We start from the raw sequence: 27,565 nt of genomic DNA, 5'->3' as shown, positions 1-27,565 counted from the left end.
CCGTGTGAGGGACGTCAGTAAAAAGGAGCCAGGTGACGCTTCTTGCACAGAGAAGGAGTTATTTACTTCCAATAACTCAAAAAAGAAAAGTCACGCTTTTTGAACAGCATCTTCATCACACGTTGGTAAATTATCCCGGCAGGAAAACAAACATTTTTCCTTCTCTCACTGCAAGCAGAAAACAAAGCGAGCCTTCTGCCAGTTCCGAGCCGCCTGTGTCTGGCAGCCGTGGGGCAGGCTGGCACAGGAGCTCTGCACCTCTTCCCGTCTGCTGCCAGGGCAGCTCACATGGGTCACACGCCGGTGCCTCCGTGCAAGTCCTTCCTCTCTTCTTCTGCAAACTGTATGCGGTCAGGCAGGGTAATCTGTCTCTTCACCTGCTGCTAGCACCGCTTCTGTTCTAACCTATGATCCACACAGAATTTCTCTTATTCCTCTCGCTTGTTCTATGGTGAAGCTGCTTATCCTACACGTCCCTCTCCCCCAGCGTTGCAGGGCTCAGCGTGTCCCAATTACAGATAGAAAAGTCGATGTTCTGTTAGCAAACTGAAATAAACACAGCAGTGGCAGCTTGCAAAAGCATACCTAAACCAAGCTATTGAGTGCATGTAGCAATCCCTGAGCAGACAGTTATGGATTTTCTCCAGTCTCTGTGACAAAAATTACAAGGACAGATAAGGCATGAATCATACCATCCCTTTTTACCAACTGTCACGGCATTTACTGAGACAATCGTGTATAATGCAGTAACAAACACACCCGTTCATGATCCACAGAGCAGGAACCAGCTACTTTCACCTATCTACAAAGTTTTGCCAGTCCTTTGAATGGAGGCTGGATTTATACAGCAAGTTACCATCTGCGTCACGGCTGACTGGCGCTGCTGAAACATCACTCACCATTTCAGCAGTTATTCACACCTCCCTTACCTGCCTCAGCCAGACCTACATCTACTCGTGGTACTGATTACACCGTAGAGCTGGGCCTGCCTTCAAGTTCAGGAAATCTTCCATCTAGAAGTTTCCTACCCACATTTCAGTATTTGAAGGCATCTTAGAAACTCAACTTTCACCCCAGATAGTGCTGCAAGGAAGTAGTAATTGTATCTCAGATGTGAAAGCATCTCTCATTGAATACAATTAGATAACAGCAGATTATTCGTTTCCTTTGCCCGAGAAGCAGAATCCGTGTCAGGATCAGTCAGCATCACACCTTATGTCTAGTATTTATTGATGCCAAAGATTCGAACACCGTGCAATTGTGGCAGCTTGGGGATAAGCACTGTCAGAAGAGAGGTGGTGTTGAAGATAAAGTGTGTCGGATCATATTTTGTGTAGAAACTCGCCAGGAAGTACCTGCAGGAGAAAAGGGAGCAAGCTTAACTGCTGACACCCTTATCCACAAACACACCAAGAAAGCATGGCTGGAAAAAGATGCTACAGTGATATTTTACCGATTAACCATGGATGTGTTCTTGTATTAAATACCTCATCTTAGGTTCTACAATGTTATACAATGGTATGATAGACTAAGTATCTTCTTCCCATACTCCTCAAAGTGCTAAAAAACAACTCTACAGAAATGACACAGCAGTGTGTTGTTTTCCCTACAGCAAACAGGAAACATTTATTCAGCTTCTTAGGCATGTGTGAAGAGTTGCGTACAAGTGTTGTAAGTACAGCATTCCTACTGGAAACTATCTTTGAAGTAAGAGGATTTTTTTTTTTTTTTTTTTTTTGAGCAGTTACACATGTTTATTCCCATTTCTTTTCGTTGTGAGACAATTTTCTATGCAGAATACTGTACCTTCCCTGTCACCCCTCAACCCTGCCAAGCAAGCAGACAACTTCCTTTTAGGAAAAACAAAATGATTTTTTTAGATCTGGATATTAAATACGTATCAGATTTCTTTCAGTTATGCAACCATACTTTTGTCAACAGAAACAGGTGGTGCAAAATTTCCAATCAGCCTATTTACATAACTAGTGTAAACAGAAGGCAGTCTGTAATACTCTGGATCCCCTTCGGTGAGGACTGCTGCATTCCTCACAAATGACAAGTTACGGAATGGTTAGCAACTACTGCAAAGTAATGGACATGCACTAGCAGACAATTAGCTTAGCTTTTCAATATTTACAACTTCACAATCTTCTAAAGAACTTCAAGAGTTGATAGGTTTTCTCATAAGGTTTCTAATCTTTAAAACCCATTCTATTAATAACTATTTACAAACTTCAACTTCAGTACTTTGAATTAGCGTTGAAAACTGCAGGAAGATTGTTGACTCTGCGGCCTGTAAATATGTACTCCTTACATCTTTGATGTAGATACAAGCAAAAAAAAAAAAAAAAGAAAAGTAAAGTAAATTGCAACTCATTTAATGGAGGCTTTTGAAGCCATGGTTTTATGACTCACTTCATTCACAATATAGTTTAGAACTCACAGAATTATAGGAGAGATGGTGAAGAATTTTCTTGAAGATGTAAACTGTACTCCATAGTCCAGTTGTTCCCAGTGTGTCAGGAGCCTCGCTTTCCCCTGATCAGGTGTTTCAAAAGGAGTCCCCTTTACTGCATGCAAGAAGACATACATTCCCTGGAGGAAAATAAATGAATACATTGGTACTTCTAGCTGTTACGTAATTGCTACGTTGTTCAATGCATTGCAAAACACAAACAAACAAAACAAAGAAAAAAGAGTAAATGAATTCTCACCTAAAAGAGCTGCTAACCTGAAATAACAAATTACAGAAGAGCAAAGAAGAGCCAAGAAGTGCTTTGCTTGAAGTTACGCAGTCAGTGGCACATTTGGCATGAAAGCATAAGTCTATGTGAGCCACAATGCAATGCTTCGTCTTCTACATTAGATGGCAAAGATCCCATGAAGTCAACAGAATTTACACAAGCACTGTAGCAAGTTCTGGGCTGATTTATGTTGCTGCTTTCCTAACACAATATGAAATTGAGTTATGAGGCAGAGTTTGCAAAAAGTAGAAATCTACACCTGGTGAATACTGGCAATATTACAAGAACTTCCGAAAGCTTCCTCAGCCTCCCACTAGCTTCAGATGCTTGGAAGTTGAATACCAGCCACCTGTTGAACATCATCTGTCCATCTCCTTAACCGTGTTAGTTTCTTTGTTACTTTTTGTTGGAAGGATGCTATGGCTAGCCTGTTCTGAAAGATAAAGTAGCAGCTGTCAATTCCAGATAGGAGAGCCGAGTTTCAACAAATGAGCAAAGCTTCCAATTTTAACAATCATTTCAATCATTTGTCGTTTATTTGCCAACTCCAACCAAGAGTCTCTACCAGAAAATATCAGAGTTCAGCATTATTCCAGGTACATTCACTTCTCCTGCACAGAGATGGAACACTTTATCCAGAAAAAAAAAAATCTCACTTTTCTGAAGTCTTGTGAAGGAGATGAAAGCTGATCAATTATCTGTTTTTGAAACAGCCTCTTGTCTGGATGTCTACTGGAGAATTATTTTGCTTAATTAATTATTTGATTCATGCTTTTTCCAGCACCTCAATTTTAATAACCAAAAAGACACTTTCAGGACATCCAAATGCTTACTCAACATTTCATTTTGCACTAATACGTGCAGAAAGAACCATTTAAATTGCTCTTAATGTCAGCTAGAAGTTTTCCACATTCCAAGATAAATATATATATATATAAAAAATTTTAAACAAAAATTGCCATTTAAATGCTCCAATACCCAAAGTACAGTTTATATCCATCTTCTGCATTCCATTAGAGAACTACTTGGCCAGTGCATGCTATCATCCCTGCTGTCATTATAACAACCTACATGAATTCAGTAAGGCATTTGGGAAATATTAATTAATTCTTATTATTTGAATGATTACAACAGAATTATAGCAGCCTGGGGAGAAGAGAGAGAAAGATTTTCAGGGTCTTCTGTATGCAAAAGCCTCTGGAAGCTGAAGTCATAATTCATATCACAATCCACTAAATAAGAAATGGTTTCAGGGCTTGGGTTAATGTGATCGAATCTTCCCAAATACAATGTTTTGTTTTTTTTTTCCCATATCATGAATAGTGACAGAGTTCTGCACTGAAGTCATTCAGAGCTAAAATTTGTCTGGTTTGACTAGAAATTGAAGCAAGAAAAAGAACACAAACGCTTCCATCCAAGGAAAAGTATCATCTAAAGCACTGAAATCAAACATCTTCAGATACAAACAGATTTATATAGAAACATTAATAGATAATACTCTTTTTTATATATTACATTTACTGGATTAATAAATACAAAATATCTCAAAGCCCTTATGCTTAAATCTAAGGTGATCCTCTATCACTCCTCCTCCCCAGATGAGCCAACCCATTTAACAGTGGCTAAGCCACAAACAGGCATTTTTGGTTTCAGTACCCACACAGCACAGCTATTCCTCTTTTCACCTGCTTTTAAAAGTATGTTTGAACCACTTTTTCAACAAGACAGGGTACTCACCAGGTTGTGAATCACATTTGTTAAAGTCCACGCGACAGGGACACTAAAGAAAGGAATGCTGAGCAGGACGATGTGAAGCAGGCCAACTCCAAGCGTGTACGTCAGCCACATTCCACGGCTGCTCATCACCCGTGTGTTTGGATTCACCTCGCTGTGCGCCACTCCGACATTCATTTTTACCCTACAGAACAGAACTGTTCCTCAAGTGAGACTACTGTATCATAGAGGTATCTAACACATGCAGCTCCAAATTAGGAAAGAGGCTGCTAAATAAGTAGGTCTGGAATGAACACTGCACACAAACTAAAGCGTACCTCAAGAGCTTCAAGTGAAGTACGAATTATAAAGAAATCACTACAAAAGGACTGTTGGGACTGTTTGTTCACAAACAAACAAATACAAACACCACCAGGTCTGCCACAACAGGGTGATGTGGGATTAGTGAACTGTGCTGTCACAAGGGCAAGGTGTAAACCAATAAGGAGACCAATCTTTGTAACTTTTATCCCTTAAGTTCCTTTCTTCCACCACTAATATCAACTGTTCTTTCCCATTCTCATCAGTTTTCCCTCATTTCACCCACGTTACGGCTATTTGGGAATTCTGCATATACTACCTGCCTGGCAACCTGTTGCTAGGAAGAATTTATTCCTACTTTTTCTGTAGCATGAGATCAGATCTCAGATTTCCATCCCCTGCAGGTTTTGGAACTCTTACCCTGCTGTTTTTATCTGATAATAGCCAAAGGCTCAGAAGGTTTCTACTGACAGATGTACGCAAACATACACAACACAATTTCTAATCCCCTTTTCTTTAGGAGATCAGCCTGGTGTACTACAATTAGTATTAAGTACTAGAAAAAAGTTTGTTTCATTTCATGAAACATAAATAGTCATTTCAGTGTTTATGGGGCTGGGATAGAGAACTGCTAACTGCCTTCTGAATCAGTTGACAGGAACATTAACTGGCAGAAATAGTTGGCTTTTTTTTGTTGTTGTCGTTAAGTAAGTTTGTTTCTGGTATTTGTTCAGTATTACAGAGCATTATCATATCTGTAACACCACATATTAATGCACTATGATGTGTGTATTATGTGTGTAAAACACGCATTAACAGTAGTTGGTAATATGAAAATAGATGTGAGGAACCTGAAATTGAACTGCGGCGATGCCAATTATAATCACCCTTTGTTGCAAACCATTTCATAGTACTGTATTTTGATATATTGGACCTATTTTATCCTCTGTATCTCTCATTTAATCAGCCGGACACGTTCTTCATCTACTGCATTCCTGTGTTTTCTTTCCTACTGCCAGAAACCCAGCTGTATTTTGGCTTAAGAAATTGGAACTAGCTTCTCTACTTCCACCAGACGGTGCTCATTCAAGGCCCCATACAGACATATCTCTGCGGCCAAACACACCTGCGACCCAGGACTGCCACAGGACAGCTGCCTCGCAGGGCTGCCGGCGACAGCCGCAGGGTAGAAGCGTGTGCTGCTACGTGCCGTGCGTGGAATCGGCACACGGGTGAGAAGGCGGCGAGGCGACACGGCTGTGCCGAACAGCGCGTGACCAGAAAGCATCTCACAGCCCGTCATCCGCTCACCGCGGAACTTGTGGACACAGCGGATCGAACAACCCGGAGAGCCGCGGTGCCCAGCCTGCGGAGGTGCCAACGCGGGGCTGCGCGGGCGCCGTGCGGGCTGAGCAGCTGCGGGCGGGCAGCGCGCGGCAGGAGCTGGGGCCGGTCGGGCTGCGAGCTGCCTTCCGACCCGACCGTTCCGTCATTCCGCGTCCCCGTAACTCGGGGGACGCCGACATTCACAGCCGCAAAGCCCGACCTCCGGTCCCGCAGGACGGCAGCACCGCGACACTGACGGCCTCGGCTCGCCGCCCCGCCAGCGCAGAAGAACGGCCCCGGCTCCCTCCCGCCGCCACCGGCCGCGCACCGCCGACGGCCCGCGTCCCTCCCGCTCGTCCCGGGCGCCGCCCCACCTTTCCGGCGCTGCGGGAGCTCCGCCGCCCGCTCTCCGACCAGCGGCGCCGAGGAGAAGCGCGGCCGCAGGTGGGGCCGGGCGGCCGCCCCGTGGGCAGGGCTCCGCGCGGGGAGGGGCCGGGCCGGGCCGCGCCGCCCACGGGGCAGCGGGACGCGCAGGTACGGGGGGCTGCGGGACGGGAGGGGCGCGGCGGGGCCGGGCGGGCTGCCGGCCGGGGAGCGGGAAGGAGGAGGAGAAGAAGAAAGAGAAGAAGAGGGCGCTCCTCGGAGCGCGGGCAGCTGCCGCCTCCCGCGCTGCTGGGCCTAGGCCCGGGCCTGCAGCCGTGGGGCGGGGCGCCGTGCGGGCGGGAAGGGCCGCCGTGTGGGGCAGGGCGCGGCGTGGGGGTGCGGGCGGGGATTCGCCTCTTTTCTGACACGCGCGGCCGAACGTGAGCGCAGGGAGCCGTTAAGGAAAGCGGCCGTTGGAACGCGGCGCGCTGCCGGACAAACCTAGAGATCCGTCACCCCGCCTTGCCCTCATCCTCGCTTGCTGCAGGTGCTGTGAGCTCCGTGCACGCATGCTTCTCTGTTTATTTGCCTGTTTCCGACGCAGCGGGCGCCAGAAGTGGTACCCAAGAGGCAGCAGGCGTGGCCGTGTGCTGCTCACGCACGCTGACGGTGAGGTTTGGGACCAGGGAACGGACTCAGAGCTGCTTCCTCTCTCTAATTCCTGCATCACGAACAGCTCATAGAACGTTTGTCTCTGTGATCTGCGGCGTTGTTGTTTTCAGCTCCTCCCTGCCCTTTGTCAGCATCTTTTCACGGAGATACCCGGCTCCAGGTTGGAACTTGGCAATAAATCAGCAAACACTTTGTGCAGGAGTCCTGTGTGACGTGTGGATGTGTGCAGAAGTTGTGTGAATGATTAATGCTGGCCCGTATTTAGCAACACGCCTCACCCTGTGTTCCTTCTCTTTGACTGTTTGGTGGAAAACTGATTTGTCAGATCGTTTTGCCACATCTGAAGGGCAAATTCTCTTTGGAATGTAACTACTATGTATAAAAAGAAAAATTCTGCAGCTGTTCTCAGAAAAGTGCTCATTCTGCTTCCTCTTCAAACACCGTAGGTTGAGTTTGTTTTGCCCAAGTAGCCGTGTATTTGCTTGGCCCTTTCTGTTGAGTAGTTCTTCTGAGAAGGCACTCAAGGCAGAGAAGTGCTGTGTGCTTGTTGTGCCAGCGGCACAGACCCTGCAAGATAGTCCTGCTTTGGGGGCTGGCTGCAGTGCCCTGCCTGCACACCTTCCTGCTATCCTGGCTGGGTCTGCTCCATTCCTCCCCATGTGCTCATAGCCTCAGGCTGGATGCTGGTTGTGCAGTCAGGACCAGTCAGGCTATCCTCCACCAGGTTGCTTGAACGGATGCAATAGGAGCCCAGTGTTGTGGGCTTTGTTTGCCTTTCAGTACAAATAGTGGCCTTCCATGTCTCACATTAGGGTACAAAAGTGAGGTGTTCCTTGAAGGTCAGGGTGCTATAGTGCTCAAACCATTCTTGAGATGCAAAGAGCTGGTCATGCTCTTTCTGCCACCTTTCTCATATGTGTGAAAAAATATGGTTGAGTTTTTTGTGTCATACTACAAGGATCAGCAAAGACTTCAGTTGGATATTGGTTAATTAGGCCTATGTACATACTTAACGTTTAATACCTGCAAAAATTTGCAGATCCACTTACCATCTTCATGGCAGTGTTACCATGTATAACACAGCTGGAGTTTTGTAGCCCTTTGTAAGTGTTTCCATTGAGAAGAGCATCTCTATTGTCTTATTATACTATGGGGCATCTTTATTTCCATGTGGAATACACAGGAATAAAGTGACCCGCCTGAGGGCATGCAGTAAATCTGGTAAGAAAGGTAAGGTATGAGTGCAGAAGATTTGGCTTTTTTTTCCTCATTGCCAAGAGGTCACAATGCCAGTTAATGCGCCTTTTTCTCACTATGCTGTCCCCACCTTCTTCCCCAGCCCCAAAGCAGAAAGAGGTCATATTTCTTGAATTTTTGGCTGCTGGGAACTGTATGCAGAACACAGCAGAGCTGAGCTCAGAAATTTCAAAAGCAGGGAAAAAATAAAACCAGGAGTTTGGGGAAAAAATAGTGAAGATTCAAAATCCTTGGATTTTGTCATCAGTGCTAGAATTAGACATGGTGCAGATAGATATGCTGCCTGAAGATGTTTCTGATTAGTACTGTGGGTTACCACGCAATCTGTCTTTTCTGTTATAATCACAAGAGCATAACCACTTGTTACAGTAGTTTAGAGGAATGGCTTGGTAAACGTGGGGTAATATACTGTTTTGCTCAATATATCTCTGAATTTTTGAACTTTTTTGGGGATAGAAGTTTAGTCTGCTTCAGAAAGTATTTTCTATTCTGGACTCTGGTATATTGTTCCTTCCGCAAGTCAAACTGCCACTGACTGCAGAGAAAGCACTGTCCAAATGTGTCTTTACAACATTACTCTTTAGCCTTAATGTTATGTTTCACATATTTAGAAATGTGTATTTCTAATGTGTCTTTTCCATTCTATTTCTTGTATCTTTCTATGCAGCTTCTCTAGTTCCACCATGAAGCAGCTGTCAGCAGAAACCGTTCGTCTGCTTTCGAGTTCTCAAGTGATTACATCAGTTGTCAGTGTGGTGAAGGAGCTGATAGAAAACTCCTTGGATGCCTGTGCCACAGCTATTGACATTAGACTGGTAAGGCCCCTCTCCTTCTTGTACACTCATGTATGAAAGAAGGGGCTGGGAAAGTTGTTTCTCTGCCAATGTATTTTTCAGGTTATCATTGCTGTGGTGTGAGAGAACTTAGTGTTCTTTATAAGTATCTATTTTAACCTGAAACAAAAATAGTCCAAAATCAGTTCCCTGATAAGTCAGTGGACGGGCATACGTTGAGGAGTTGACATGCAGGTGAGGTATTTCTCAGAAGCCATTGTAGTGGCAAGGAATAGCTTGAAGTCTTGGACAGGTCTGTATCCTTGCTAACTTGATCAACCAAACTCCAGTGGGTGATGTTATTTAGTGTCTTTGCCTGATGTGTCAGCCAGCTTTTACACAAGACAGGGAAACATGTGAGCTTGTAGTATAGCTTTAGATAATGCGATATTGCGTCCATTACAATATAAACCCAGTCATTTGATTAAAAATTGAACTGTGGCCAGGACATTACGTGATATCTATTTGTTAATTTGAACCTCCACTGTGTTGCTATTAGAAAGACAAACATGCTGGAACCTGCTTTGTTAGCAGCAGGGTCAGCTACCCCAGTAGCATGACTGTGCAGTAAGCATATGGAGTCATGGTTTTATTCTTGATGAGATGTCCTGGGTTTGGGTTAAAGTATGCTGGAATCTGCTCCTCTTTACTAGGAGTAAAGAGACTACACAGGCACCAGTCTTATCAATTTACCTGACTGAGCTCTGACAAAGGAATTTATGAGAATAATCTTTAAAGTCTGATTTACACCTGCGTGTTCTAGTTTAATAGAGTAAATGAGCAACAGCCTTTGTTATTATTTAGAGCAGAATTAGGATTCAGGAAGTAGGGATCTCAGCTACAGGTTTGTTAACGTTACATGAAGTGGCTGTTGTAAAAGGCAGACAGTTGTTTTTGCTTCTCTTTTCCAGTGCAGAAAGTGGAAGCTTTAATTCTTACATCCCTCTTAGAGGAAGTTTAGCTCAGGATGAGAAGTTTCACTGAACAGCTGATCCATCTGGTTGCCTGAAAAGTAAAGACCTAAAACAACATGCTTGGCATTGCTAGGCCTTTCTGCCTTTCATGATCTGTTCATCTTGCTAATGCTGAAGGCCAATGAGAAAAGTGGATTGTTTGTGCCATTTTAACAAGCTGAATTGATCTTAATTGATTTGCAGAAAGTTAATGTGAAGCACTGAAACAGGCTGCACAGAGAGGTGGTGGATGCCCCGTCCCTGAAGGCATTCAAGGCCAGACTGAACCAGGCTCTGAGCAACCCAACCTAGTGTAAATGTCCCTGTTCATTGCAGGCGAGTTGGACCAGATGACCTTTAAAGGACCCTTCCAACTCAAATGATTCTATGATTGTGTGATTCCGTGAGTTCTAATGGGTAGCAGAGATGGGACCATGAAGCTGTGATTAAAAGAGGAGGGAGTTGCATGTCTTGGCAGCAGTGATCTGTTAGAGTAATTTAAAGATCTTATAGCATCATGTGGCATTTAGGCCATTTAGCATGAGAGGGTGGTGTTACAGAATACCAAGTTTTAATGCTATAATATTTTAAGTAAATGTGCCTGAATAAAAGTGAATAATATTAGGATTGAAGTGGAAATTTGTTCAGTAACATTTTGATTCAAGTTGAAGAAGATAAATCTGCTCAGTCTTTTTTCCAAAGCAGATAAATGGCATGGTTGTAAAGATTGAAATGGAACACAGTAGTAAAATGCAGAAACCGTGCATTGTAACATACTACAGCAGAGTGGGAGATTTTCTTTTTCTATGTCTTGATGTGATTTTTTGCCCAGTTCGGGTATATCAGAGCTTCCATGTTGTTCTCCAGCAGGAGGTTGATTTAAATATTAGCAAAAACATTGTTTTTCAATCTGAACATAACCTGAACATAGCACCATTGATTAATATGGAAAGGAAAACATATCCACATTTGTAGTGCATATCAACTAAATATTATAGTTCTCAGCCTACTTCAGAAGCTTTTGATGTTTCATAGCACAGATTGTATGTGAATACATGTATTCTCTTTAGTTTGTTTTGCATTGCATTCATTTTTCTTTGAGAAGTGACCTGTAAGTACGTTACGTTTTCCTTAACTGCCTCCAGGCTGTGTCCAGGTGGAGCAACGTGGTGAGTTTGTCTAAACAGTCATCCTTTGAGATCCCCCGTCGTGTGCTCTGCACAGCATCAGTGGGCTATGGAAACATGGAAACTGCTCAGTCGAGACATTTTTTGAAAGCAAACCAGTTGTATGATTGCCACAACGTACCACATGCTACAGCACACTTTTCTGGACAATAGATCATAATCTTTTCAAAGAGCCACACATGGCTTCTGGGAAAGAAGTTTACTTAGTGATCCTGCAGTTCTACTCACTTTCTCCTCCTGCTTGTGATTTTTTTTCTTTTTTGGATGTCATTTATATGTGCGGATTGTAGTGTGGCTGGAACGAAGCATTTGTTTGCTGTGTCTGAGTTTGAGATGTTAGAGAATCTGAAGTTCTTTCATTTATCTGCTCTCCTAATTACCTGGGTTGTTGGAGTTTTATCTGCTTATGCAGATGTTTATTGAAATGACAAGTACTCACTTATACTGAAATACTGAAAGAGAAGCAGTGCTTGCGTTTGCTTTGTTTGTGCCTTAATACATTACTCCACTTTAGCAATCCATTGCTGTTGTTTTTTTTATATTTAGGAGAATTATGGGTTTGACAAAATAGAAGTAAGAGACAATGGTAATGGAATCAAGGTTGCTGATGTTCCTGTTATGGCAATTAAACACTACACCTCAAAAATAAACTCTTCTGAGGATCTTGAAAGGTTGACAACATATGGTTTCCGTGGGGAAGCCCTGGGATCAATTTGTTGCGTATCAGAGGTGAGTGGCTGGACTGCTGTGTTGTGATTTGCGTGCATATGTGAAAGTTTTAATAAAGTATCACTGCAAAGTCTTTAAACTGTTCTGGCAGCCGCTGGGAACTTGTTTTTGGAACAGTCTGGTTTGTATGTGCTGCCTTTCCCCACCCCTATCATAAGGGTTAGGAAGCAATATAGATTTGTTAGTGTCCTGCATACTGTCATACTGGTTATACCAGTGCTGCATTTGTTTTCCTCAGCAAGAATCCATCAGAGACTGTTTGCTTAGTGTTTCCTTGTCCTTTTCTGTCATATCAGGGTATAGATATGTGATTCCTTGGAATAATGCTTTGCCCCCCTTACTGTTATGATATCTAAAAGCTTGGCTGAGTTTACTACTTGAACTGAGCTAACTCAAAATAAGAAGCAGCAGATGGCGGCCGGAAGATATTGCTTCAGGACGCTGATGGCCCACATAGCTGCAGTTCTAGTAAGGATTTCTGCCTTGATGTTATCTAAGTGATCAACAGTCATGGGATCTTGTTGCAGTCCATATTGTTCCTTGACATGCACATGACTGCAGTTGCACAAACGGTTGTCTTTATGAGTAAACAGGAACCTGCTCCCTGGCCTACCTGAGTCTGATCCATATTTTTGTGTTAACAGTGCTGACATTGACAGTGTACTGATATTTAAGATTTAATTTGTAGACTAAAAGGAAGTTGGTTCAAAACCATCTGAGAGATGTTCATACTGTGAAGCACACAGCATCTACCTGTTCCATGGTTCGCTGCCTTTCTGTCTTTGCACTGAGACAGGGTCAAGTTTGGAATTTTTTTTCTGTTTCCCAAGGATTAGATACTGCAGGAAGATACTGAGATCAGTGTCTGATGGGAACTGTCAGCTCTCGAGGTCAGGAGAAGTGTCAGAGGGTGAGAGAGTCAGACTCATTGCTACCTTGGGCTACATTCACGTTGCACTAAGCGGGAGTGGGTTGTGTGCTTTCAGAAGTGGCGGTGTGCTGGCAGATGATGATAGATTTCAGTGGTCCTCATGAGTTGTCAGGGCAGGATGCCATCTGTACTGAGCATTTAATCAGTCTGTGTTGCGTTTCATAAGATACAGGAGTTGGTCTGACTGGTCTATTGAGTACTATAGTAGGTATTACGTTAATGTGGGGATCAGTAATTATGGTAATGAAATGCTCCTGGCATTAATTGCATTCTGCCTACCCAAACTGCCCCCTGAAGTTTCAGTTAAGAGGTACGTTACTACCAGCCCATAACTAGACCTGTAATATTGTTGTTTCCAATTAATCAATTACTGTTTTTCTCTCCAGAGGCATGGCTGAATTCAGAATGATTCATATGAGGAAACTAAAATAAACCAAAACATCCTGAAGCTCTCTATGAGTAATAACCTTTATGTTTCCCGGGTGCTTAAAGCATACTGGCTCTTTGTTCAAAGTATTGGTAGCTGAACTCACAGAGCTGCAACTTTACTGAACTACTGGAGTGTAACTGGTCTTACTAAAGATGATGTATGTCTTACCTTAGCAGTTTACAAAACATAGGGTTTCACGATTGCCAGATACACTGGGTGTGGAAAATTAATACACTCTTTGATAGTAATTACGTTTGTGTAATCTCACCTGAATTTAAGAAGCTCTCACAGTATGTTGTCTCTTGAAGGTTGAAAATGCAAAATTATCAGTTGACTTAGTTGTTTGTTTGTGTTTAGAGTAGAAGACAAAGAAGTATGCGTTGTAGGTATTAGGAACAGTTTATACTGTGTAGCATTGTAATGGAAATGTGTAGCTTTTGACTAAATGGGTGGGAAAATGAGTGATAATGCAGAATGTTTTCTGTGACAAAGAAACACCTGAAGGCGAAGAATTTTATAAACGAATTACATGTAATTGTGGTGACTGAAATAATACACTGTTAAGAGTGATAGCAAAGCTTATTTAAGCTCATTCTGATCATTTTGAATCCTTGATTAACATGATTTTATTATTATTGTTCACAGGTTTTGGTCACAACAAAGACAGCTGATGATGATATCAGCACTCAGTATGTTTTGGATAGTAATGGGCATGTAACTTCCCAAAAGCCTTCCCATCTTGGCCAAGGTAGGATATCATGTTCTACTGTTCTGTTGTGACAAGGATTTTGTTTCTTTGGAGCTCTGTTTGATGTCAAAATATCTGTTCTGTGTTTAGAGGCTGTGTATGAGATCTTGGCAGCTGTAAACATCTCTTGCCTTATGTCTGTCAGCCAAGAATGTGTTGTTAGCATAAGAAATAACATCTCAGAAGTTGCCTTAGATAGTAATTTTAAACTAGTTCTGCCTTATCTGACTCTCTTCTTCAAGCCAACAGAGTGGAAATAAAAAACCTGTAAAAATTCTGGAGAGAGAAAGAGTTGCCCTACTCCTATGTGAGGGAGCACCTGGAAGCAGCATGGCTGTTGGACCAACCTAGTAAAGTCGTGTCTCCAGAAATTTGGGTGTGTGAAGTATTGAGGTTGCTCTCACCTCACAAGTGGCCTTAGTATTCAGACATGGTGTGGGTTTGGGATAGCATTGGTCTTTCTTTGTACTCTGTTCAGCTATTTGTTGCCCCAGAAGAGGTGATTGCTCCTTTCTTATGATTAAGGTAGACTTATGAGAAAGCAGTTGCTGCTTTCCTCTAACAATACATCTGTTATCATCCTTAGCACATTCTGGTTGAGCCTCAGAAGCTCCTTGTCAGTATTCTGCCCTGTGATGGGTGCAGTGCCTTGTACAACCTGAGCAAAGCCTCCCTGCTAGACCTGGCTCTTACTTGGTTGGCTGACTGGCAGCAGGGAGCCCTTGACTCAGAAAAAGCTGCCTAGGGCTAGTTAATGGGCAACTCTTATAGAAGGAGCTGAATCTGAAAACTCTACAGTATAGACAGTTAATTTTAACGAAAGAATCTTTTTAAGATTCAGGCTGTAGCATTTTCCACAGCCAGAGAGCCCCTTATGGAGCCTGTGAATTGCATGGGTTTGTGTTTTGTCAAGATTGTTTAATATTTGGTATTGAAAAATGAATGCCATGCCATCTCTTTAGTACTTTGCAATATCTTTGTAGGATAAGAATTTGCATGATTATAATGGTAGATTAATACCTCTCTTCTCACCACATATATGCCTTTCAGGTATACCCTAATGGGAATGACAGCAAAAGGCCTTAATGGAGCTCAACATTCCTTTGCCTCCAGATGTGCCTAATTGGTTTCTAAGTTTGTTAAATTTCATTGATAAAGTGGTTAATTTAATGTGCACTCAAAGAGTCTTTGGCTTTAATTAATGGCCGATTCTAAATACTCTTAGTGTGTACAAATGAATGCTTAAAGCTGCAATCATAACTCCAGACAAAGGAGGGGAATCCAAGCTTATGTTGGTACTTATTTTCATGAGGTGACTGCAAACTGATATTTCTTTTCATTAAGTTAATTTTATCTAGTAATCTAATTTGGTGTAGTTAGGGTTTATTTGCATGCAGTGGTATACAGACAGAGCTCTTCAAGGATACACAAAGTTTCCTCTCTATCCAGATGGTGATATGCTTTCAGTATAATGTCTGCTTGTTTTTTCGTCACCTGCTGTAGGTACAACAGTAACAGTCCTCAAGTTGTTTAAGAATCTTCCTGTGAGAAAACAGTTTTACTCAACAAATAAAAAATGTAAGGAAGAACTGAAAAAAGTCCAGGACCTCCTGATAGCATACGGCATCATAAAGCCAGAACTGAGAATAACCTTTGTACATAATAAGGTAATAATCATTATTTCTCTGTCAGCTGTGCTAAGTGTCTTTTTCTGATGAATTTGTTAATCCCTAGGAATTATCTTTCATCATAGATTAGTGTTGGACTTTCACTTCATTCTGTATATGTATGTTTTAGGATGGTTACAGATTTTTATCTTAAAAATTTCTAAGACTCAGGCTCAAATCTGCCTTTTGGTCTGCTCCAGCAGGTACTGTGGATAGATGTATGAAGTATATATGTTGTCTCCTATGCTAGTAGTTTAAGCTAATTGAGCCAGTTGTTTGCTATTGAGGAGGCGGATCAAATTTGGAGGCTTTCTGGGGACTGTTTTGGCTTCATGGGCGACTGAACAGTCATTGAAACATACAGCTACGGAAGTGACATGTTGGGTGATTCTCCTTTACCTGGCCCTAATTGCACGTAGCTTATTTTTTTGTCTGTGCTCCTGCTTTTGAGACATGGGAGGAAAGTTAGGCTAAAGAATTCTCATGTTGCTATAAAGTAGAGAGTGACATCTCCTGGCCAGACCCCTCAGCAATTCTTTCCCTGTTCTAGACTACTTTTGTTCTTGACCCTCTTACTTTCCACATTTATTAATCTGTTTTAAGCAGTTTCTCTTTACTACCAAACATTCACAGTTGAGTTCCCTCTCAGTAGAAATGATGAGTACCATTGTGCTTTCTTGAAAAGACAATAGGTTGTCCGCCTGTTTCTGGAGCTGCTTAACATGTTCTGATGGCATATATACATGTCTGTATTTCCACATATCTCTAAGTGTAGCTTAGTGAAGAAAAAAAGCAAAAACAAAAAAGCCAGCTTTGTAGCTACTGAATTTGTATTCCCAAGCTGAGTAACTACTTTCAGTCTTATTTCACTGAGATTACAGAAAGTTTGAAACCACAGACTGCAGGGTTTTGCACTTAGGTTGCATTAAGCACTCTGACATATCTAGCAGTGCTTCACAGAATTGATGTTAAGTATTGGTTAATAAAACTAATTTTGGATTTAATTGGTGGTGTGGCTTTTCCCTCTTTGATGGGTGTGGTGAAATTTTTCTGTGGCTAAGCTGGGGCTCTTATTTACTATTGTTGATTGCTGCAAGGTCTTAGTACAGTACATCAACTGTACCTTTATGAACCTCTTTTTTCCCTGTGTGACTATAGTTTATCTTCTATCACGCACCTGAAGTTTGACATTCTGTGTTGAGGAAACATCTTTTTTATTGTAGAATGTGGTTGTTCACATTGTGGTTGTTGACCTTTTTGAACTAGACATCTATTGCATGGTTGATACAGATTTTGTGTGTTCCCAGCTGTTTGGAAATTCCTGTTGATGCACACAGAGATGTTAGTGCCTCTGTTCTACAAATCTATCTTGTTGCTGCTGACAAAGAAAGAGTGCAGCCAGTGTCCTCAGACTGTCTTGGTTATGTTGAAGGTGATGGTTGTGAAATGCATTATAGCGATGTTTTATCATCAGATTATCTCTGTACACATACAAACATTTTGTTCAGATTCTGAAAGTTGAAAGTATTTTTAACAGTGAAATTGTACTTTGAAGTAGAGGAAAACAGCAAGCTGAAAATGAGAATGTTTAGGAGGGAAAAACAGTGATGAGAATGTACACTGTGAGAGCCTGTGGTTGTGATCATGTAAACAAAACCCGAGAAAATACCACAAATGGGTATTATCTATTGACGTATGTGATGCTTCTGTAGATCAGTATTCTTACAAATAGAGGTTATTGCATGGTTTTCTGGTGTAAAGTGGAAGAGACCAGAGGACTGTTTCAGTTGTCACTGCATACTTGGATGCTGAAAACCGAACTCATATAGCAGCTAACTGAGGCTCTTTTCAGGTGGTAGTCTCAGCAGCCCAGCTTAGGAAGTGGCACCTCCATATTACAAATCAAACTCTCTGTTTGCTAGGAATACACGAAATCTGCCCATCCTCTTTGCTTCAGAGGTAAATTCTTCAATGCTAAGTTTGGTAGAATGAATCAGTAGGTATGTTATCTGCAGGCAGCATATGTTCATTGAAATGACAGAGATTTTGCACTGCTGCCCTTATGTGCGTTTAACTTATTCACAAAGAAAAAATAATAAAAAAGAAACTGCTCAGATAGGTTTAAACACAAGAGGTCGCTCAGTAGCTGTTGTTGAGCTGGGAGAATCAAAGGCCCAAGACATCATATAGGAAATGTTGTTTGTCTGCACACGTGTAACTGCTGTAAAATAATCTGAACAGTATAAAAACCAAACAAAAACAGGAAAAAAAACCCAACCTTTGAATACATGTTCTCATATTCCTACTGCTCTTGTCATTTCTTGCAAAATAAAACCTGCCTATTGCACCATACCTTTTCAGAAATTTGAAATGCTGTAATTTAAGTGCATAACTTTCAACAGGTTGACATGCATTTGTTTTGCCATTATTTCATAGCATGTGAATTTTAATTCATTTTCCTTCAGATGATAAGTGCTTTTGTCATTAGCATTATTAAGTCAAATTGGAAGATGGTTTTCCCTTAACCAATCCTATAGGGTATGTATGCTAGGATGCACTACTGAATGGGGGTTATCTGTGATTTTTTAAATATTATTATTTTTTGCAGTGCCTGTTGTATTTCTGTTTGATGTGTGCTAGGAAAATGAATTGCTTTTTTCAAATAGCTTTGTTTGTCATGGAGCACATGGATTACATATTAGTTTTAAAAAATGTGTATGTCCAGTTATTCAGACGAGTTCCTAGAATCTCAGATTCCTGAGGCTGAGCCAATACTTTCTGCTGCATTAGAAGATGATAGACGTCAGGAGTAAGATCAGGTTCCAAGACTTAAAAGAGCAAAGAGGTAGCAGAGATATTAGGTACTGCAGAGGAGACGAGGAAAGATGATTTGAAGATGTAGAAAGGGTAGTACAGTACAGTGCATTTCAGAAAGCTCTTGAAAATAAGGCTCAAAGGCAGTAAGCCAGTACCTTTGAAGATAATCCTTCTTAAAGTCCTGTATTTTATAAGGAATGAGAATGGAAGAAAGCATAGCTCTCTTCCATACTGAGGAAGAATATATTGTGTGATGAGGAAGAAACTTTCATTAATGTATCTGAAGTTAGGCTCCTGAAAATGGTTGTGTAACAGATTCTGGATTAAATCTATTTTGGGAAGTCGTGTGTATTCTTGAGATGCATATGCATTTTTAGTATCCCCAATACATTGACTGCATGCTGTATTTCCACTAGACTGGTTTGTGTGTGTGTGTGTGTTTTTTTTAATAGCGTGTGCCTTATGCTTCTGAATGGCATTTCTGTTTTTGATTTCTTGTGGTTGTGCCACATAGTGTGTCTGTGTCAGTACAGATGAAAATATTGCCATTAATCATCCCATTTGTTTTCTGTTGAGAGTGATGCTCTTACTGCCTTAGGGTAGTTTTCTAGTACGTAAGAAAAACAGATATCCTTTTGTCAGTCCTCCTAGGGTTTATTCATTGGTGTACTCTGTCAGTGAATTTCTGATAGGGAATAGTCAATTCCCGTTTCTGCTCAGAATGTTTTGTTTGCATTAGCAATAAGTAATGAATCACTTTGCAGATCAACCCTTGAAGTACTATTGCTATTTTGACAACTTGGATTAGCTAGTGCTCCTTCTTTTTATGAAGGTTTATCCTGCCAAGACATTCTTTGAATACTGATAATGTCGATCCTCTTGCCAGTATGGTTATGTTAGAAAGGTATTTTTCTTCTTTCATCACCATGTTCCTTGAAAGCATATTGAATAATGAGACAGCCAAATGGAAATAATTTACACGAGTATTCAGCAAGTTTATTTAAAGTTAACATTATCTGAAAGCATGCTAAGAACATTCCAAAGTCAGCTACTGCTGAAGCCACGTCAAACCCCTCGGCCCGAAATGCCACGTTTTAGCCCTTCGTGAGCTTGGGCTGCGCTGTACGAGCAGCGCTGCTGGGCTCTGCCTGGAGCAACTCTTCACCTGCTCCTTCCCATTTCATGTCTGTGGCCCATGACCCAGTCTCAAGCCGGTGATGTTTAAGGGATACCTTGGTGTGTTGAAAGGTTGTATGCTTCAACTCTGTTCTTGTTATCTGTGTTCCACGAACACCAAGAGGAGAGGGGGCACCTGGTAGTTCTTTAACAATTTCAGACATAGAAGGGCTGAATAAATCATGGCAACAGTTAATTTAGGTGTGCCTATCAGCAGGTAACATCATACACAACTGCTGCCATACACAAAGCACGGGTGGGCCCTAAGGCTCAATATATTTTCCATGTTCTATTGAGAAAAATCTACAAAAGGAGGTGGTTTTTTTGTTTTGTTTTGTTTTTTCCCAAGTGCTTTTCAGGCATAGTATTTTGAAGCCTTGGTCTAGGGCTGTTTACTGTCTGTTTCTGGGGAAAAAAGAACCTCAGGATGCAGGTGGTCTGTCCTACAGCTGTTTCTTTACCTGTGGTACCTTTGGTTAGCCAAAGCCCTTTTGTGGTAGTGGTTGGTATTGACCTAAATGATGCCACCAGATGCTGAGTATGTACTTTGTGAGGAAATGCTGCTGCTTCATTATCTGAATTAGTTTTATGTAAGATTTTGGAGAAGTCTTGACCTGCTACAGTCTGTATCCATTAGTCCAACAACAGTTTGTTTTCTGTCTCAACTTTCCATAGTAACTGTGGGTTTCTTTTCCTTCAGAGATAGAATAACAGAATTATGCATTAGGGTAAATTTTCAATTTTTTTTTTTTATAACGAGATCATACTTCACCTTTATTCATTCTCCTTCCAAACTCTTGTTAGCTGCATGTTGAAAAGAAATCTATGTTGAGCATTAACAGCAGCTCATAAGCTCTTTTTTCAGTTGGAAAGGCTACTCCATTCAATGTGATGATGATGATTGACTCTCTCATTTGTGCTTTAAAATATACAGGGGAATGAGTAAAAATCTGCAGTGCTCTGCAAGCAGCATGCATTCAAGTTGATCTGGAATTCAGTCTTCTGTTCACTGTTAAGTGGCTTTGCTGAGAAAGCCCAACAGAGAGTTAATTCTGATGTTTTTTGTGATGTGGCCACCTGTCCACTAGGAAATGCGCTGAGACCCTCAACTCAGCTTACATCAGCCAGAGAACAGCTGCCAGATGGTAACTACTTTTGGTCACTACCAACCTGGTTGAATTTGAACTGTTGACCTAGAGGTGAAATGCTTTATATCCTATTACTAATTCCCTGAGGTTTCCAGTTTCCCATCCATCACTTTTTTCAAATGACAGCCCAGTATATGTCTGAAATCTCAAAACAATTACTGCTTCATATAGGCAGCCTGAGCTGCAGTATCTGAGATGTGCCTCTGGCTCTTGTAAAGCTTGCACATTTCCCTTACAGGCTTGAGACAGGTTAGTGCCAAAAGGGCATTTCAAAAGCTGCGTGGGAGCTTCCCTTCTTCCTTAGCAGTGAGCTTTGTTAGGGTTAAGTATGCCCTCTGTTACTTTTGCTAATTACTGTACCACAGAAGGCTTTTAAACTGCCTTTTTTATATGGAAATTGCTGTGATGATGTTGCATCCTCTGAAGGACAGTTTAGATTTTTATTGTTTTTCTCATTTCTGTTATAGAAATGTGATTTCTCTAACCAACCCTTGTTGACTGTGTGTGGTAAAAGCAGCCAAAAAAAACCCTGAACATTCTTCTATCTTTGTAATTCATGAAAGCTTTGAAAGCCTGTGGCTCCCTGCAATACCTTTTGGTTCCTCTCATAACTTACCCTCTAGTCCCCAGGCCAACACTTCTGTATTGCATGATGCTCAGGAGTGCCTCTTTGTTGGGAGGGTGCTTTCATACCACAAGTGGGAAATTTGAGCAGGAAATACTGAAGAATTTGTAGAATGAACGGTGCAGTGGAAAATAAGTACCTTTCATCAAACTCTGTTGATAGCCGTGATGTCTGATGCCTGTGGGATGGGTTCATTGAGTGCATCTTATGATGAGGGACAACAGTGCCTCAAGTTTCTCTATTCTGTGCTTCCAGTGGTGATTGAATCACAATCAGTTATAAAGTGGATGAGGTAGCTGATTCCTCAGAAGCAAATGCAAAATATTTGGGAAAAACAGTTAAGATTTGGTAAAGTTGTTTTCTCCCTAAGGTTAACTGAGAAACTGCCATAATCTCTGTTTTTAAGGGAAGATTATGCAAGAGAATCATAGTCATAGAATAACCAAGGTAGGAAAAGACCTCTAAGATCATCCAATCCAACCATTCACTTATCAGCAATATTTCCCACTGAGCCAAGTCCCTTAGTACAACATCTAAAGGTTTCTTGAACACCAGAGCTTAGGGTAACTTACCATGGTTTTTAAAACAAGACACCAGCTATGGCTTGGAGCAGGTTAAACAACACTGATGCTTCAAGGCTGGGATTTTAAATGACGTGGCCAAGTCTTTATCTTGATATGTTCCTGATCTTAGGTGATAGCTTTTCTTCCACTGCAGGCATGTGCCTCCTCTTGCAGCCAAGTGTCTGTGCAGCGTGAGCAAAAGCTCGCTTTCATGATGATGGTTCTTTATTTCCCTTTGACTGAATTCACACTTTTGATATTGCTGCCTGGCTTGCTTCCTTCTTGTGTGCCCTCTTAAGAAATAGCTGACATGTTTTTGGTTGTGAGGGAGCCTAATAAGCTGCTTTAAGTCAGGAAAGCTAAGAAAGACACTGCCCCACAGAGATACTGTCTGAAGTAAGATCTCAGGTGCCAGAGGGATGGGATTTTTGGAGTGTGTAAAACAAAGTTAGCCTGTGAAATGCAGCTCTATTTAACAGAGCAAATGGATGTTACCAGCCTGCAGATCAGGTACAGAGCTTGCTCTACTGGACTTTTACACTCTTGAACTTTTTTACAGGATAAAAACACAATGATTATCACAAAATAAATGAAGAAAAAAGATGGGATTTGGGTACTGAAAGTCCATATCACCTTAATTCAAGAATCTCAGTTGTGCTAAGGAAAGCTGGTTAAGTACAGCCATTATGTAGTAGTAAGGTAAGCAGGAGGAATTCATCTCAGCATAGTAATTGTTCTGCATTACCATCACCAGCAACAGCATCTAGTCCTCAGCTCTAACTGGGATTTTTGGTTTTGTGATTGCATATTGCTGTGGCTGCTCATAGGAAATCTAGAACGTGAAAGATGGATTGGGATGAAGAATGGCTGCACTTGTTCCATTGTCCTCCCTTGGGGTCTTTGAGGAGACATGGTTGAATAGCTGTTATTCTCCTCAGTGACAAATATTAGGTTCCCTGATGGGAAGAGGTTGCCTACTCTTTTCCCAGTCATTACACATTTTTCAAGGAATCCTTCTAGGCTGTGTGTAGTATAAAATAGAGATTGCTGTTCTAGGCATGTGTGTGTTAACATACTGCAAAAAAAGGTGGACATCCACATGTTCTAGAGCTGGATGGGGCCAAGGAAATACATACACACACATACATGTGTTTATCTTCTGTAAACGTGCAATAGACTTTCATATACGTTGGGACTTTTAAAATAAGGCCAAGATCATGTAATCTCCTTCAATGAAGCCAAGAGGAAGGTGAGATATATTTGGCTGGCTCTAACAAACCCTAAGATGGTCCGTATGTAATAATATATCTTTGAGTAGGCTGTTTTTGCAGTGTCATCATACTGAGCAGAGTCGGATTCTTCCTTGGCTCATCCTGGACACCAGGTTTATATGACCTAGAAAAAAAAATACGAGGGGGGTGTGTGGGTATGTATTTTTAGCTGAACTAAAGGGTATAATCAAGGTTAAAAAATGAGGCTATAACAGGAACCTCATGGAAACGGGCACTTTTTAAAGTAAGTAAAACGGAGTTTCTTAATGGATTACTCTTTAATGCTTGTTAATAATGTGGAGAGTCTAGCAAATAATTTCTTTCAAATTAACCAGCTGTTCTTACATTGTGGCTTCATAATATGCATTAGGGGCCAAAAAAGAGCACACAACCCATTCTGTGTCTGTTTTGCAGAAAAAAATACAAATAAATAAATAAACTCTGAACTTCTTCTCAGTGTCTACTTTTAGCAAGTTTGCATTTAATAAGTTCTCATGTTCCATGGCTTTTCTAAAAGCACTTCGCCGCAGTGATCTTTTTACAGTCCCATGTACCAGCGTTCAGCAGGCCGGGCAGGGTAATAGCAGCCTTGCATTAATCAGCAGCTAGGATTTATATCTGTACCTGTGGCATCACACTAGGATAACCTAAAATAAACAGCGGGGTGTTTATACTAGTCACGTAACAAGTGTCTTTCTCTGTTTGTCACAAGTGTTTAATTTAAAATGTATCCAGTAAAGAAAAAATCGTTTGGCACTCTGTGTTTCCATTTTAAGTAATCAACTTTAAAATAGCAGCAGTACAGGATATGTTTTATAAGATGAGCTCTGAGGAAGAGGACAGATTCTTTCATCACTCCCAAATGTCTCTGAGGAGATGTGCAGCAGGTGTGGAGCAGGGAGGCCGAGCACCACGGGGCTCCATCCTCCTCTGCTGCCTGCGGAGCGCCGAGCTGCAGGCACACTGACCTGTGCACCCCTTCTCCTTCGCCCCTTTGTGTGTGCCCTGTCCTCCCTGACGTAGGTTGTCTTCTGCATCTGGGGGCTTCCAGGTGGCTGCGAGTTGGCAGGGCAGCGTGCACAGTGTCAGCGGTGTGCAGAAAGTGAGTTTGATTCAGGCAGGAGGGAGTTTGGAAATAAACAGTTAAGGATTGGGGAAGAGTTTTGGGATTACCAGCCTCAAAGCTTTAAAAATCTCACCTGTTCCATAAGAAGAGGATATTGTTTTACAGGAGTGCTGCATTCTTCAGTGCAATTCACTCTTCCATGCCAGCAAATATCCTACAGGACGGGTGGAATTTTAAGGCTCTTACTGCATTTCTTGAGATTGGTGGATTGCATATTCTTTGTTTGCTCACCATGCTTTCACATAACATCCTGTGCCAGAGTACTGTGAACTTATCTTGAATTTATTGGACACCTAGCACCTATTTAAACATCTATTTTTAAACCAGCACCATAATGTCAGATTTAATGGGCGACTTCCTGCATTTTTTTCCTTTTATGTTTGAATGTTGCACACCAAAATAGACTCAGTCAGCTAATGATGACACAAGTAGATACAAAGTCAGTATGGATCTAGAAGTTGCTTAGAAGCAGAAAGCCAGTTAAGCACAATTGTTGTTGATGTATTGTGGTAAGTTAAAGGTAAGCAGATTCAGGGTTTAATCTGTGGCTGTTCAATGTTCATGTTAGTGAGGGCGCTTCACATTAGAGAGGCAAAATTTCACTTCCCAAGGTTGTTAAAACTTCCTAAGTATGTAAGAGGATTTAACAGGAAAATTTCTCTCATGCAACTTGCAGTTCATGCAGCCTTACTGCATTGGGTAATTCTTAACAAAAGGTACGTATCTAATAGAGCACATATGCTTCTAACTTCAATTTTCAGTAGACAAGCAGCCACATTCCTATGGACACTTCCTTACAAACTGCTTTTCTTCCTAAAAAACCAGACTTGTAGACCTAGAGCATCCAGATGGGAGCTATGAAAGGAAATGAAGTACCATATGCATTACAGTGCCCACCTTCAAATGCTGACCATCATGCCAAAAAGATGTTATAAACCTTCAGTAGGTGTACGCAGTGAAAGACATGTAGCTCCCTGCAATATCTCTAAGAGGAGAAATAGTATTTTCATTGATTTGTTTTTTAACAATTGTTAAGTGCAGAAGTCCAGGTTAGCTGTGTAACATTAAAGAACACAAACTTTCCTTAATTTTCTGATGGCTACAAGTCTAAATAAGTAATACAACATGAGAAACCTGGCCAAAAAGTACCATATCGTGTGCGTTAACAGAGAAAGTTGTCAATGTAAGAGGGTCAAAGTACAGAATGTTACATATACAGTATGTGTGCAGTTGCATATACATGTTCATAGACATGACTTAAGTTCAACAAATATAAATATAATGTCAAAAATTTGACTCTGTGCCACTTGTTTCAGGCAGCTATTTGGCAGAAGAACAGGGTGTCAGATCACAAAATGGCCTGCATGTCAGTTCTGGGAACAGCCGTTATGGGCAGTATGGTACCTTTTCAACACCGCTGTGAAGATCCTGAGGTGAGTTTAAGCTTCCTTCTCCCAAATCCACTTACAACCCCTCAATGAAGAGCTAAGTCAGTACTCAAAAAAGAGACTTTGAAATAGAGAATATTATCTCCAGACTGACATCTGATTAATACATTTGATTCTGTTACTTGCTTCTGTAAAATTAATTGGTTTGGTGATTGAAAATGCACTCCCAGAATCATCTCATCAGGACTCATGTGGCGCTGATCAAATGGCAGTAAAAACAGTTGTGATGACAAATGCAGAATTGCTGATTGCTCAGAGCTGTCTAAGTTAGGATTCCTGGCCTGCAGGCAGGTTGTGCTCTGATTAATAACTAAGTAGCTATATCATTCTTATCCTCGTGGCCTCTTAGCCTTATCTTCTAAATATTCTCTCAATTTCAGTCAGGGTCACCAGAAGAGCAAAATCAGCACATACTTAGAAGGCAAATTTTGTAAGATGTATAGCAAGCCTGCATTTGAAGGAAATGCTTGCCAGCTTTCAAAAAAATTAAGAGCATGAAATTCTTTTGCTGCTGTTGAAATTGAAGGAGATGCCCTTTGTCTAATATTTTCACTTTTTTTTTTTTAATTCTGCTTCTGTTTTTGTTGCAGACACTCTTACAGAGGAGAGTCTTACTCCTGCTGAGTCTGCAAAGTTAACTTTTTTTTCAGTACCCTGTAGTAGTGGATCTTGCCCACAGTCACGTAGATGAGATGAATCACCTTTAGTAAAGTGAGAGTACCTACTGAATACAAATGACTGTGCTGCAAGAAATTGTTTAGTCAGTCTTAAATATGGAGTTTGTAAGAATGCTTATAGTATATATAAACAAGGAATTGAGGAGGGGGAAGCAAAGTTGCTTCTCAGAGCTTACAAAGTTTTCATGTTTCTGTCAGAACAAACACAGATGTCCTGTTCATACCTGAGTGCTCGCTGGCTGTGCCCCATATGGCAAGTGCAGGGGGCTCTGCAGAGAGGACCAGGGGGTATTTAAAAGGAACTAGCTTGAGGGAGGCACTCAGCTTCTCATGTTACCTCTTTGCTATATCATGAGGCATCCATATTCCTTGAATAGAAGTTGGGGAACATTCCATCTCTCTCTCTGTCTCTAAATAGTGTGTAAAATACCACGTGCATCATTTATAGGTGTATAAGTGATCCGTGCATGTTGTGTGTGCACAGACTCACATTGAGAAACTATGGATATTTCTAATTTAAGCAGGCAAACACAATGAAATTGTGACAGAATTAAGGCTGCCTGTGTAGCCCTTGTCTCTTTCCTTTGGTGCAGTAATTGGGATAGCTATTTGGTGACAACGTGTATGCCACTTTTTCCTTTCCATGCAGTCTCATTTAGTGCGCAGACGAGAGCAGCACTAATTCTTCATTTCCTACTTGTCCATTTTGTAGCTTCCTACTCCTTTACTGCAGAGTCGACTCTGAATATGAAATCAGTGTTGCTATAAACCTTTTGTAAGCTGTTTCTTACTAACCGCACATTTAAATGTTCTGCGACAAGTGATTCATGCATTTTGAAG

At 41.4% G+C, this 27,565-nt stretch overlaps 2 protein-coding genes across 7 annotated transcripts in view; one reads left to right on the top strand and one right to left on the bottom strand.

The window, feature by feature from the left end:
- Nucleotides 1-1,197: 1,197 nt before the first annotated feature.
- On the bottom strand, nt 1,198-7,275 carry ORMDL1 (ORMDL sphingolipid biosynthesis regulator 1). Of its 6 annotated transcripts, none has more exons than XM_031604418.2 (4): nt 6,969-7,275; nt 4,482-4,675; nt 2,444-2,595; nt 1,198-1,355 (listed from the first exon to the last, which is right to left on the bottom strand). In XM_031604418.2, exons 1-4 carry the CDS (start codon nt 7,192-7,194, stop codon nt 1,220-1,222), a joined length of 708 nt encoding a protein of 235 aa, XP_031460278.2. In that variant the 5' UTR covers nt 7,195-7,275; the 3' UTR covers nt 1,198-1,219. The 6 variants fall into 6 exon arrangements, with proteins under 6 accessions (XP_031460278.2, XP_031460283.1, XP_031460279.1 ...); XM_031604423.2 differs by having other exon boundaries at nt 4,482-4,662; nt 6,969-7,107; XM_031604419.2 differs by lacking the exon at nt 6,969-7,275 and adding an exon at nt 6,479-6,590.
- Nucleotides 6,534-27,565, top strand: part of PMS1 (PMS1 homolog 1, mismatch repair system component) — a 45,010-nt gene continuing 23,978 nt past the window's right edge. The window contains 6 exon segments of the mRNA XM_031604412.2: nt 6,534-6,638; nt 9,064-9,211; nt 11,916-12,098; nt 14,105-14,207; nt 15,711-15,874; nt 25,917-26,033. Coding sequence (XP_031460272.2) covers nt 9,080-9,211; nt 11,916-12,098; nt 14,105-14,207; nt 15,711-15,874; nt 25,917-26,033 — 699 coding nt within the window. The 5' untranslated portion in view covers nt 6,534-6,638; nt 9,064-9,079.

This window comes from Phasianus colchicus, chromosome 7 (assembly GCF_987193195.1).
Source record: "Phasianus colchicus chromosome 7, bPhaCol1.hap1.1, whole genome shotgun sequence".
In the NCBI taxonomy this organism is placed as follows: domain Eukaryota; kingdom Metazoa; phylum Chordata; class Aves; order Galliformes; family Phasianidae; genus Phasianus; species Phasianus colchicus.
This window is presented reverse-complemented; position numbering and strand designations above follow the sequence as displayed.

Excerpts from the sequence above, each read along its gene's own strand:
- ORMDL1 (XM_031604418.2), bottom strand. The coding sequence starts at position 7,194 with ATGCAGGAATTAGAGAGAGGAAGCAGCTCTGAGTCCGTTCCCTGGTCC. Across the intron at positions 4,676-6,968 it reads GCGGGGTGACGGATCTCTAG|TTCTGTTCTGTAGGGTAAAA; the intron begins GTTTGTCCGGCA and ends CTTGAGGAACAG. Across the intron at positions 1,356-2,443 it reads ACCATCTCTCCTATAATTCT|GTACTTCCTGGCGAGTTTCT; the intron begins GTGAGTTCTAAA and ends TTTCTCCTGCAG.